The following is a 13,024-nucleotide window of genomic DNA, read 5'->3' on the forward strand; positions in this document are numbered from 1 at the left end:
CTTCTGATTATTTCCGTCTCATGATCCGGATCTGCGGTCACTACCTGTCCTAAGTAGATGTATTCCCTTACCACTTCCAGTCCCTCGTTACCTATCGTAAACTGCTGTTCTCTTCCGAGACTGTTAAACATTACTTTAGTTTTTTTGCAGATTAATTTTTAGACCCACCCTTCTGCTTTGCCTCTCCAGGTCAGTGAGCATGCATTGCAATTTTTCCCCTGAGTTACTAAGCAAGGCAATATCATCATTGAATCGCAAGTTACTAAGGTATTCTCCATTAATTCTTTATCCCCAATTCTTCCCAATCCAGGTCTCTGAATACCTCCTGTAAACATGCTGTGAATAGCATTGGAGAGATTGTATCTTTCTGCCTGACGCCTCTCTCTATTGGGATTTTGTTGCCTTCTTTATGTGGGACTACGGTGGCTGTAGAGCCGCTATAGGTATCTTTCACTATTTTTACATACGGCTCGTCTACACCCTGATTCCGTAATGCCTCCATGACTGCTGAGGTTTCAACTGAATCAAACGCCTTCTCGTAATCAGTGAAAGCTATATAAAAGGGTTGGTTACATTTCGCACATTTCTCTATCACCTAATTGATAGTGTGAATAAGGTCTATTGTTGAGTAGCCTTTACGGAATCCTGCCTGGTCCTTTGGTTGGCAGAAGTCTAAGGTGTTCCCGATTACCTTAGTAATTACTTTGTAGGCAACAGACAGTAAGCTGATCAGTCTATAATTTTTCAAGTCTTTCGCGTCCCTTTTCTTATGGATTAGGATTATGTTAGCGTTCTTCCAAGATTCCGGTATGCTCGAGGTCATGAGGCATTGTGTATACAGGGTGGCCAGTTTTTTCTAGAACAATCTGCCCACCATCCTTCAACAAATCTGCTGTTACCTGATCCTCCCCAGCTGCCTTCCCCCTTTGCATAGCTCCCAAGGCTTTCTTTACTTCTTCCAGCGTTACTTGTGGGGTTTCTAATTCCTCTAGACTATTCTCTCTTCCATTATCATTGTGGGTGCCCCTGGTACTGTACAGATCTCTATAGAACTCCTCAGCCACTTGAGCTATCTCATCCATATTAGTAATGATATTGCCGGCTTTGTCTTTTAACGCATACATCTGATTCTTGCCAATTCCTAGTTTCTTCTTCACTGCTTTTAGGCTTCCTCCGTTCCTGAGAGCATGTTCAATTCTATCCATATTATACTTCCTTATGTCAGTTGTCTTATGCCGGGTGGTTTATATCAGTTCAAAGTCATGCCCTTTGGCCTATGCAATGCTCCTGCGACATTTCAATGTATGATGGAGTCTGTTTTGCGAGGCTACAAATGGACCACCTGTCTTTGTTACATTGATGACATATTGTTTTTTTTCTCGCATTCGGCAGCCACCTTATCCGACTCACTGCCATTCTTGTGGTCTTCCGGAAAGATGGCCTCCAACTGAACTCCACGAGGTGTCAATTTGGGCGCCGTCAGATCACCGTGTTGGGACACTTTGTTGACGCATCCTGTGTCTGACCAGACCCAGAAAAATTTTGCGCCGTTCAGTTTCCAATGCTTCTGTCGTGCGCTGCTTCATCAGCCTGTGTTCTTACTTTCGCTATTTAGTCGAAAAACTTCGCCGGCATTGCTCGGCGTTTGACAGATCTAAAGAAGAACACGCCATTCTCATGGGACCCAAAACAGGCTCATGTGTTCCCGACTCTCATTGGGTTTCTGACTTGCCCACTTTGATCCATCTGCACTGACCGAAGTCCACACTGATGCAAGCGGCCACGGCACCGATGTTTTTCTGACCAAACATCTGAATGGTATCGAGTGCATGATAGCTTACGCCAGCCGCCCGCTGTCCCCTCCCGAGAAAAATTACTTCATCACTGAATGGGAGTGCTTGGCTTTAATTTGGGCTGTCACCAAGTTCTGGCCATATTTGTGCGGCCGCATGTTTTCGGTCGTTACCGACCACCACGCCCTCTGCTGGCTGTCTTCTCTCCAACAGTATGGCTTGGTCGCTGGGCTTTGCGGCTCTAGGAATTTTCATTCATTGTCAACTACAAATCTGGACGTCTGCACAAGGACATTGACTGCTTCTCTCATGACCCCGTGGATCCTCCTGATCCTGCTGTCTATGATCCGGTGACCTGCATTATAACTTTTACTGACACGACCGACATGCGTGCTGAGCGACAATGCGACGAATCCTTACAGTTCATCATCACCAGAGTGCAATATGGCCGCACCGATGGCACGTGCCGCGTGTTCATGCTGCACGACGGCATCTTCTACCGCCGAAATATCAACCTTGATGGCCCTGAGTTGCTCCTTGTCCTTCGTCATCTGCAATCCATCGCTCTTGAACAACTTCACGATGCACTGACAGCGGGATACCTTGGAGTTTTGCGTACATATGACCGCGTATGACATCAACTCTTTTGGCCGGGCCTCTACCGCTCTGTGCGTTGTTATGTCTCAACTTGCGAATTGTGTCAGCGCTGGAAGAAATCTCCCCTACCACCTATCGGACGACTTCATCCAATTGAAGTTCCCTCGAAGCCTTTCTTATGTGTTGGCCTTGACCTGCTTGGCCCTTTTCTGACGATGACTCGAGGGAATAAGTGGATCGCCTTCACTACTGATTACACGACACGCTACGCGATAACAAAGGTGTTGCCGACTGGTTGTGCAACAGACGTCACTGATTTTCTCCTCCACGACTTCATTCTCCACCACGGTGTACCTCAACAGTTACTTACAGACCGTGGCCGCTCGTTTTTGTCTCGTTTTGTCAACCTGTCCACCGCCCACCACCTACAAACAAACGGCCTTGCCAAACGCTCACAGAAATGCTGTCGATGTACATTTCGAATGATCACCGCAACTGGGAAGCCATGCTGGCCTACGTGACATTCACGTATAACTCATCCCAACCTGACACCGCAGGATGTCATACCTCTTGCTCTTGCATTTCATGCATGCCTTTGTCCATGGAGCATGTTGTTGCTGCTTGGTTCTTTATTCTATAATGCTTGTGTGTATAATTAGTGTTGGCTAGGCCGTGTGTGTGCGGTGCACCGTCTAAAGTTACCATCCTCGTGTGCTTGTTGCCATGGCGCTGTCAAAGCCCAAGAAAAGGTATTTGCAGAAGTTTTTGCGATCTTATACTTCTGAATTTCCGTGCTTTTTGACATCAAGAAAAGGAGAACATTTTGCATTTTGTACAATGTGTAGATGTGATGTCAGCGTGTCTCACGGTGGCAAAGGCAGCTTGAAACTGCACGTTTCCACAGCGAAGCATCAAAGCTATGTTCGCACTGCTGAGCAGCAAAACAACATAGTGAACTTTCTCTGGAACAACTGCGACGACAGTGTCGTATGTGTGGAGCGCCTGTTTACGGGATTCTTCGTCGAACACGACCTACCCCTTAGTTTCAGTGACCGCGTTTGGCGTCTTCTACAGAAAATGTTTCTGAAATGTGATGAGGCGAAGTGTTATGGATGTGGACACAACTCTGAAATGCAACTCTGAAGAATGCAGAGGTGGCCAACCTTAAATTTATTTCACAGGCATCGCTCTCGAGTCTTCGTTTCTTTATTATGATTATCCTTCAGCTGCTGCCCAGAGGTTGCAATGAATCCGCTGAAGACGCTTTAGATGCTCTCGAAGCTGAGTTTGCCACACTACAGGCGTACAGTCTTCAAGAGGGTATTCTGAATGGAGAAAGGTGGGACGTGCGGTGGTCTATGGTTGGAAAAATTAAATACACTGATGGAAGACATGTTTCACCGAGTTACTAAGGTGATGCTCGATTTACTCGTGATAGTGCATAGCAAGGCAGGGTGTGTGAGGATTTTTAGCACGGCGCAAAAAAGTAGGACTGAATATTGCTCGTCAATGTACACCACAACCCTCCAACACCCTCTGCTAGTGAAGGGCCGTCAGTCTGGACTATGTTTTGAGCAAAGCTACTAGGACAAATTTTTGAAGTGAGCAAAGTCTGCTACTGCAAGTTCCCTGCAGAAGGACTCCTCGAACACTGCCTGAAAGTTTGAACCCCCCCCCCCCCCCGCCCTTTGGCGCGAATAAAAAGTTTCCGGATTTTTTTATCTCGCCAGGTTGGCAGGTATGGGATGTTCACCTTTTTATCTTTTGTATGGTCACGGCCCCACATTGCCATTTGACATCATCCTCCATTGTTTGCCTCATGTTGCAACTGAGTATGCTCTTGAAGTCATAGGTTGCACTCACATGGCATGTCAAGTCGCCCAATCTCGTTAATTAGCCTTGCAGCATATACAGAAAGAGCGTTACGACCGGTGCCATCGCGTTGTTAAGTTTGCCCCAGGTGCTTGGGTGCTCCTTTGGTCACCATGTCGTCGGGTCGGCTTCTCCCAGAAGCTTCCATCTCACTACACAGGGCCTTATGAAGTCCTATGTCAAGTTAACGACGTCAATTACGAGATCTCGCCATTACAGTTTTATCCATCCTCAAGTCCGACGCCTATTGACATTGTGCATGCTTCGCGGCGGAAGCAATACTTCACTAGCAATTCTTCACCTAACATGCGCCGAGACGGTGCTTCAGCACCTGGTGGTCCTGTTATGGAAACATAAAAGAAGAGAAAGAAGATCGCGAGACACTGGCTCCTGCATGTTGTTGCTGGTCAGCCATCTTAACTACTTTGACTCTGCTTGTATATATATTGTAAATATGGTCTATCTATACTCCTACCATTCCAATAACAATATCATTACTTTCATCAATGCTTTTGCTGTTGACATTCTTTCTTGGCATACACAGCGTCCTAAAGGGTTAGTTTGCAACTGAACACTTCTGTCCAGTATGGCTGCTAGGATGAAAACTGTTATATTTTGCTTCAATTTTATGTTTAATTGTGCAGTGCTGACATTGTGGAGTATTATAAGAGTATTCAAATCTGCAGATAGTGACTATTATATTGTTACGTAAGAAGTGGCAGATGAAAAGCTATATACAAGTATATTTACAAGGGAATATGCTGCACTTGGCCAAGAGGCAACAGCCCGCGCTAGCCTCTAATCGTCGTTGTCGTCTTCTCGCTGCTCGCCTCTTCGTCATTGGAAATACTGTTCCGTAGCACTGCCCCCGGCGGCAAAAGCGCCGTTCCGGAGCGACTAAAGGCCAGACTCGGAAGCAGTGTAGTAGGCCTTGAGCCTACTGACGTGCGCGACATCATTAGATGCCAGAGGAGAGGATGAGGAACTCACAGGAGCAATTTCATACGTCACTTGGCGCAGCACACGGTAGGGCCCTGTGAATTGCGAAAGGAGCGTTTCTGAAAGTCCGACGTGACGAGAGGGCGACCACAGGAGCACGAGCGCACCAGGAAAAAACCTGTACATCACGGTGGCGGGCGTTGTACTGATGCTGATGAGTGGTTTGCGAGGCCATCAGTAGAGCACGGGCAAGCTGGCGTGCATGGTCGGCAAGGGCGATGGCATCGCGTGCATACTCGCTTGTTGAGATTGCAGCAGGAGGAAGTGCCGTGTCAAGGGGCAAGGTCGGGTGATGGAATAGTTGCGCTCCGCGGGTGAGAGGAGCCTGCTGGCGTAAGCGATAACACGGTCGTGGCCGCGCTGGCGGTGTGCCAGTACTGCACCAATTTTGTGACTGCTGGCATCAGTACGGACTTCGGTAGGCGTTGAAGGATCGAAATGGGCCAGAACGGAAGGCGTTGTGAGAAGGTCAATTAGATGCGAGAATGCAGAGGCCTCGTTATCGCTCCAATGGAAAGGGGCGTCTTTCTTCAAAAGCTCGGTTAGTGGTCGTGCTATGGCCGTGAAATTTTTCATGATACGGCAAAAGTACGAACAAAGGCCGATGAAGCTGCACACATCCTCTTAACACACTTCGGAACAGGGAAGTGCGTATCAGCATGGATCTTGCCTGGGTCCGGTTGCACTCTGTTTGCGTCAACGAGATGCCCAAGGACGGTAATCTGGCGAAGGCCGAATTGGCACTTCGATGCGTTGAGTTGCAGACCGACTCGACGAAAAACGTCCAGGACTGCCGAGAGGCACTCAAGGTGCGTAGCGAACGTTGGGGAGAATACTATAACATTGTGCAAGTATTACAGGCATGTGGACCTCATGAAATCGTGAAGAAGGGAATCCATCGTGTTCAAAAGTGGCAGGAGCGTTACATAGACCGAACGGCATCACTTTGAATTGATAAAGACCTTCATGTGCTACAAAAGCAGTCTTCTCGCGGTCGAGATCGTCCACGGCAATCTGCCAGTAGCCGGAGCGAAGGTCAATAGAGAAGTAGCGAGCACTGTGGAGGCAGTCAAGGGCGTCGTCAATCCGAGGTAGGGGATACACGTCCTTTTTGGTAACCCTGTTAAGGTGCCGATAATCCACGCAGAAGCGCCATGAGCAATCCTTTTTTACCAGTACAACAGGTGACGCCCATGGACTACATGACGGTTCAATAATGTTCTTGGCAAGCATTTTGCGAACTTCTGCGTGAATAACTTGACGCTCAGCCGGTGACACTTGATATGGGCGGCGATGAATAGGAGGGGCACCGCCGATATTAATGCGATGTTTAACAGCTGTAGTTTGGGCCGAAGGACGATCGTTAAAGTAAAAAATATTGTGGTAGGAAAACAGAACGTGGTAGAGCTCATGAGCGTGCTCGGACGGCATGTCGGGCGCAGTCACTTTCTGTCCGTTGCCGACTGCGATGGTAGAGGAGGATCGGCTGAATTGTCGTTTACTGCAATAGATGCTACTGAGTGATCCTCGAATGAGCAAAGCTGGGCCAGAGACATCCCGCATGGCAGCACTTGTGTCGTCAAACCAAAATTGACCACTGGCAGGCAGACGCAATTCGCCGTAATAGATAAAACTGTATGAGGTACTGTGATCCCGTGTGTAAGGAGGATGTCTTGCATAGGAGCCGTGATGTAGTGACCGTCGGGAACTGGTGGGGATGACACGAAGTCGACATAAGTCAGTGCCAAAGGTGGCAAGAGAACGAAGTCGATGGAACTGAGGCGACTGGGGTGTGGTTCAGCAGGATCCAGAACAGGCAGGTCAAGGCGGGGAGTACTGGCGGAACAATCGATGAGAGCAGAATATGCAGAGAGGAAGTCTAAGCTGACGATGACGTCACGGGGACAGTGGGCGATGACTGTGAATAGCACGATAGTGGAGCGATCGGTGAAGGAGATGCGGGCGGCACACATACCAATTACGGGGGCTGTTCTGCTATTGGCGAGACGGACAACAGGCTTCATGGCTGGCGTGATTATTTTCTTCCGGTGGTTACGAAGATCAGCACTCATTACCGACAAATGCGCCCCAGTGTCTATAAGAGCAGATACAGAAACACCGTCGACTTGCACGTCAAGAAGGTTCAGATGAGTGGGCAACGTCGGTAGAGGATTTGGCGGCGTAGGGAGCAATGCAGCGTCACCTTGAGGCGCCGCATCGTCTATATAGTTTTTCGGCTGGGAGCGGCGTCCGAAGAGAGTCGGCGAAAAGGAGCGACGGTGCTGGGGAGAGCGAGATTGTCGTCGTTGTGGCGAAGGTGAACGAGAATAGGGGCGATTCGGCGCAGGAGGATCAGTGGCGGCATAATCGGAGCATGTGGCATAGGGACGAGAAGGGCTGCCTGAGGGGCGAGAGTAGGCAGTATAAGTAGACTGGGTCGGGGAACTCCAGCGACTGCGACAGTGCTGAGAAATGTGCCCGATTCGACGGCAGTGAAAACAAATGGGCTTCTCGTCAGCAGTGCGCCATTCAGATGTGTCACGGAAACGTTGTGGGTAATAAGATGCAGGATGGGGCAGAGTCGAAGAAGCCGGGTAAGTATCAGGGCAATGGGCCGAGCAGATGGTGTGAAGACCCATGTTTGCAAATTCCTGACGGACAACTGCATGATAAGGGAAACCGTGACTGCAGGTGCGTTGGAGGAGCTGGAGTCGAAGGCATCATGCCGGACGATCCTGGTACATGACGTAGGGCTCCGTTGACGTCTGCACATGGCTGGATAATGCCTTCTGCGCGGCAAGTTGGTGACCGTATGGGTTGCCGAATAAGTCTCAGAGCTTTTGCTTAAGCGAAACCCAACTGGTGAGCTCATCTCATGCGTTCGAAACCAAACTCGAGGTGTGCCACCGAGGTAAAAGACTATGTTGGCGAGCATGATAGTAGGCTCCCACCGGTTATTGCGGCTGACGTGCTCATACAGGCTAATTCAGTCCTCAACATCTTCCCCATCCTTGCCCGATAGTACGCCAGGATCACGAGGAGCGGGGAGAGTGATGTAGATCGTCGAAGTGGCAGCAGGTGTCGGAGGCCGGGAGCCATGAAGGAAGGCTCGACATACCGTCCACCGCGAAGCTCCGTGACGAGGTACAGGGAATGTCCACCTCCACCAGATATGTTATGTAGGAAGACGCAGACGAAAAGCTATATACAAGTTTGACAAGGGAATACGCCGCACTTGGCCAAGAGGCAACAGCCCGCTCTAGCCTCTAATCGTCGTCGTCTTCTCACTGCTCGCCTCTTCGTCATTGGAAATACTGTTCCGTAGCAATATTAACAATATAAAATCGGTTACTGAATTTATTCCAATCTAGGCCGACCCCCGGAATTCGCAAGGTTAGAAAATAAAAGAAATAAGCTTTCCTTGAATGTAAGCCCAATGAAAAAGAAAAAGTATTAGACTGAAAAGAACATGCAATGTCATCAAAATCTTGCACTTTCAGAATGCTTGCCTTTGCTTGCTGTCTGATTGACTGGAATTTCATAATATGTCGGCATAACTAAGTTCACTACCTGACTTGGTGCAATTGAGACGTCACAGGGAGGAGACATGTCGAAGGCATGTTGAAGCAGACAGGGGTCTTAACTTGTTCCGAGCGAGGCCTCGAATGTTTGTGACTTTCTTCGCATTCGTCTGTATGATTTCCGTGGTTATGGGCATTTCCGCTTGGTTGTGTCTAGATAAAATAGGCAGCATTGTTTTTAGCCTCGTGGCATCGACCTTTCTGGAGTCGGCAGCATCTGGTGGTTGCTGCCATACCGCATCCTCGAATTTAAGCCAACCCCAGACATTCTCGTCTTATTTTTATTTATTTCTTAAAGAAAAGTATCGGCGTACATTCAAATAAATACAGTATTTGGAAGCTTCAAATGTGCAGCCACCTCCACACATTTGTTTGTATTGATTTAAAGGCACAGTTGGATCATGGACATCACTGTTTTCTGGTCACATGTCAAACTATACTTGCCACCATCTTTGCAAAAGTGCTGCTCTACCTCCATTGATATGTTGCAAACACATACTACCTGCTAGTAACTGGAAACTATTTAGTAAAAATAGTTTTTATATGTTAAAGCTGGAATGTTTTACACGTCCTCTGCATTATACTGCATTATTACAAAGGTCATCATTATGATCATTAGCAAGAACCAAAGCTGAAAATTTGTTCAGGAGCCAGCTGGATGCCGCATTTCCTAATGATAAATTTCATTTTTCATACATTTTATAATTTTAATGCCACCATATTTCCACTATTGCTGGTGTGGGCCACTTGCCACAACACACGATGAGAAAAGTTTTGAAAATGACATAGAATGTTACACAATACAGCACATGAGAAAATAATCGCCTCACTCTTTGTGAGATGTAGAAACATGCAAGTGTGTGCCCAATTTTCTGCCAGTGTTACTGGACAATGCATCGTCTAGAATGTGACTAGGATTCAGCAATTTAAATTAAGAAAAAAAAAATGAAATTACTCTGAATTTTTGTTCTGCTGGAGTTCTGTCTTAAGCAAAAAGGGCTAGTGAATGCAAGATGGCAATCGGCACTCCGATACTAGAAGCATTGCGAGGTCAAGTTTCAAGTTTATTTCAAGTTATTTCTTTACTTATACTTCATGATGTACATTTAGTAAAGCAATGAAGGGGGCTAGTTGGTGAACGTTCATGGTTATATTGCGCTCAGTTTTACAAACACTGTCCGTCCGTCCACGTCCTGTCCTTCCTTAATATCGTGTTTGTAAAACTGAGCGCAATATAACCATGAATGTTCATGATGTACAAAAATGCCAAAAATGTGTTTGGACCCATAGCCAAAGGCTAGTAATGAGCCACACATCAGCCTGCTGCCTAAGCAATCGTTACTTTTTTTTTCTAATTTGCGTCCATTATGCCTGCCACTGTGAGGAAAGCAAGAAGTGAGGGAAGCATCCTTATCTTTGCAGTCTTCCCATTGCAGACACTACAGGCAACAAACTGGGAAAGTGCACTGGAAGCAAACACAGTGTCGTATCTACCTAGCAATATTTTCTGTATTATTTGCCCACATGTAATTTATACAAATAAAGTTATTTTATTTGTGATCAAATAAATTCACTCTTTCATAATGCCTGCATAGTCACATCACCTTATGGCATCATGCATTTTCTAAACTTCTCTAAAGCTTTGTTAATCTGCGTACTGGATGCAACAAGAGTGTTATCTGCAATCATAGAAGATATTCTAGAGCCAATAAATTCAATAAGCCAGAATTAATTTCAATGCAACAAAAATATCTTTAAAAAAAGTGAATGTTGTGGGGTTCTCACCCGTGCTCTTGGGACAAAGGAACGACAACACAGTAGTGCAAACAATCACAAGGCCATTTATTGCACCTTTCATAGATCAATGCCTGCTAGCCGAGTTGCTATCCCCAAAACATGCCGATGGGAGCGCGACAAATCGCGGAAGTCCGACTCACCGCGACCGGATAGTGAGCGAATATGTCGGTCCCATGCTGGATCCCAACGCCTGGTCGTTCACGCGTACGGTCACGCGAACGGTGGCACGTTCGAACAAGCCCTTGCGAGACAGTCTCGCAGAAGCATGGATCGGCGCACGCCCGGGACATCCGCCGCGTTCGCCGGCCCGCCGCCCCAAGAGCGAGCATGTTCTCCCTTGCGCCCAAGTAACCTCGCCGCAGCGCAGCACTCGCGCCATCTCATGCACTGCGCCTCCACTCCGACCAGCGGGCGCCAGGCCACGCGAGCCGTGCGGGAAAACAACATATCAGGGGACGCGTGAGAGTCGCGCATCCCCACAGCGGGAAAACTATGTATCAGGGGACGCATGAGAGTCGTGCATCCCCACAATGTTCACCTGCAAAATATATTCACAGAAAAACAAAAAAAAAACGTGGAAATGAAAACCGAAAATGCTGAATGCCTAATATGACCCTGTGGCACAGAATATAAGTAAAGCAGCATATACGAAGCACAAAGCTCCTGACTGCGGAGAGGTGTGCAAATTAACCTGAGGTCTGCACTTCCTCTACACAGCATATGAGCTGCTTAGCCTTGTAGTTGTCTGGGTGCAAAAAGAGCAGAGCACAACTATGTGGAGGGTTCATTGCTAGTATGATTAGGATAGCACAGAGGCTGTGAATTTGTGCTGCTATAAAGCTTTGCTTGGCCTTGCTCTCGATGTAGATTTGCATACCAATATTTTTGCCAAGGTGGAAAGGGAGCCGCCTTGTCTCTTTCTGATGGCAAGGCATATACGAAGCTGGTTAATCCCACATACCTCCCAGCAGTAGATGGCAACTTATCAGATTTTATGTGCACTGCGAAAAGACCTTCTGCATATATAAGGCATGAGCTGATCCACCGTTCCCTTTCCCCCAAACGTAGCAGAGTTTGTCTTGCCTGGTTTTGCAACCATAGGCCTCGGACAAGCTGCCACAGAGAAATGAGTGATTCACTAACTGCAACAGCTGCACCTGACTTGCAAAGACATCACCCAAGGGAAAATGCATGTACTTGATAAATGAAGGGCACATTCACAAAAGCATGCCACCAAATATTGGGACATGAGAAATTCTGCTCTTTGGCACAATATTTATATTGCACAGAATGCATCATTATGTGCCATGAGCTAGGTGTAAGTTGTGTTGCGCTGCTATGCACGAGGTCACGGGATCGTATCTTGGCTGCTGCAGCTGCATTTTAATGGGGGTGAAATGCAAAAATGCCTGTTTCCTGTGCATTGGAGGAACATTAAAGAACCCCAGGTGGTCAGAATTATTCCAGAGTCCCCCACTAAAGCATACCTCATAATCATATTGTGGTTTTGGCACTGAGAAAAGCAGAATTTTAAGCTAAGTGTAAGTCACACTGAAGCTTTATGATAAATTTCTGATATAGCGAACTCATTCTGCACAATGAAGGTGTTGTATCGAGTATCTACAGTATAAGTGCACAACCCATCTGGGATGCAGGCGGCATGTTAGCAAGTGGCAGATGCGAAATGCTAACTGAATCTTGAAAACAACAGCACTTGACAAATGCAGGACAAAGCAAGAAGGCACTTCACCTTGCCGCAGCCATGTCTTTACTCTTAGTGGATTTAATTTACATGACAGTGCAACAGTGTCAGCTCGGCTTTGCACACCCACACTTCCCTGTCGAGATTCTACTGCTCCTTCAATGTCTCAAGATGCAACGAGAGGCTTGCACATGTGGTTAAGAGGTTAGAAACAAATGAAAATTGCCATCTATCCAGTTCTAGCTTGATGCTTTCTATCTTAGGATTCTGCACAAGTTTCCTTAGCTGCAACCAGATGGTTTGTAGATTTTTCTGTATTGACTCTGAATTTGCGCAAGCACTTGAGGCCAGCATATGTGTACACTACTGATATATTTTTGAAATTGCATGGGGTCAAAGCACAAACTGCACCAAAAAGTGATGTGTTTGCAAGCACCTGAGCGCAGGCTGAGCTCATCATCCATGGTGGCCTGGTAGTCGTACAACGCTCGGCACTGTGAGGGCAACACATTAGCATATGGCTGCTCTTCTTCTTCCTGCTCAGTCTCAAGGGACACGGGGACTTCGGCACCCCCGTCGGCTGCCCCACGGTCCCACTCCTCGGCACTTGAAGAACGCCGCTGTAGCCAGGGTGGAATCTTGAGCACTGTCTGCGCCAAACCCTGCATGGAAACGTTCCCGCT

General features: G+C 47.4%; 1 protein-coding gene across 4 annotated transcripts in view; it reads right to left on the reverse strand.

Annotated features, from left to right (window-relative positions):
- The window catches only part of Nost (Nostrin), a 109,136-nt gene that overhangs the window by 34,120 nt on the left and 61,992 nt on the right, over nucleotides 1-13,024 (reverse strand). For all 4 annotated transcript variants that reach the window (XR_012825844.1, XR_012825845.1, XM_075679571.1 and 1 more), the window contains one exon: nucleotides 12,778-13,003. Coding sequence is in view for 2 of the 4 variants with exons in the window: in XM_075679571.1 (XP_075535686.1) it covers nucleotides 12,778-13,003 (226 nt within the window). In the remaining 2 variants the exon portion in view is untranslated. The remainder of the gene's footprint in view (nucleotides 1-12,777; nucleotides 13,004-13,024) is intronic.

This window comes from Dermacentor variabilis, chromosome 2 (assembly GCF_050947875.1).
Source record: "Dermacentor variabilis isolate Ectoservices chromosome 2, ASM5094787v1, whole genome shotgun sequence".
Lineage (NCBI taxonomy): Eukaryota > Metazoa > Arthropoda > Arachnida > Ixodida > Ixodidae > Dermacentor > Dermacentor variabilis.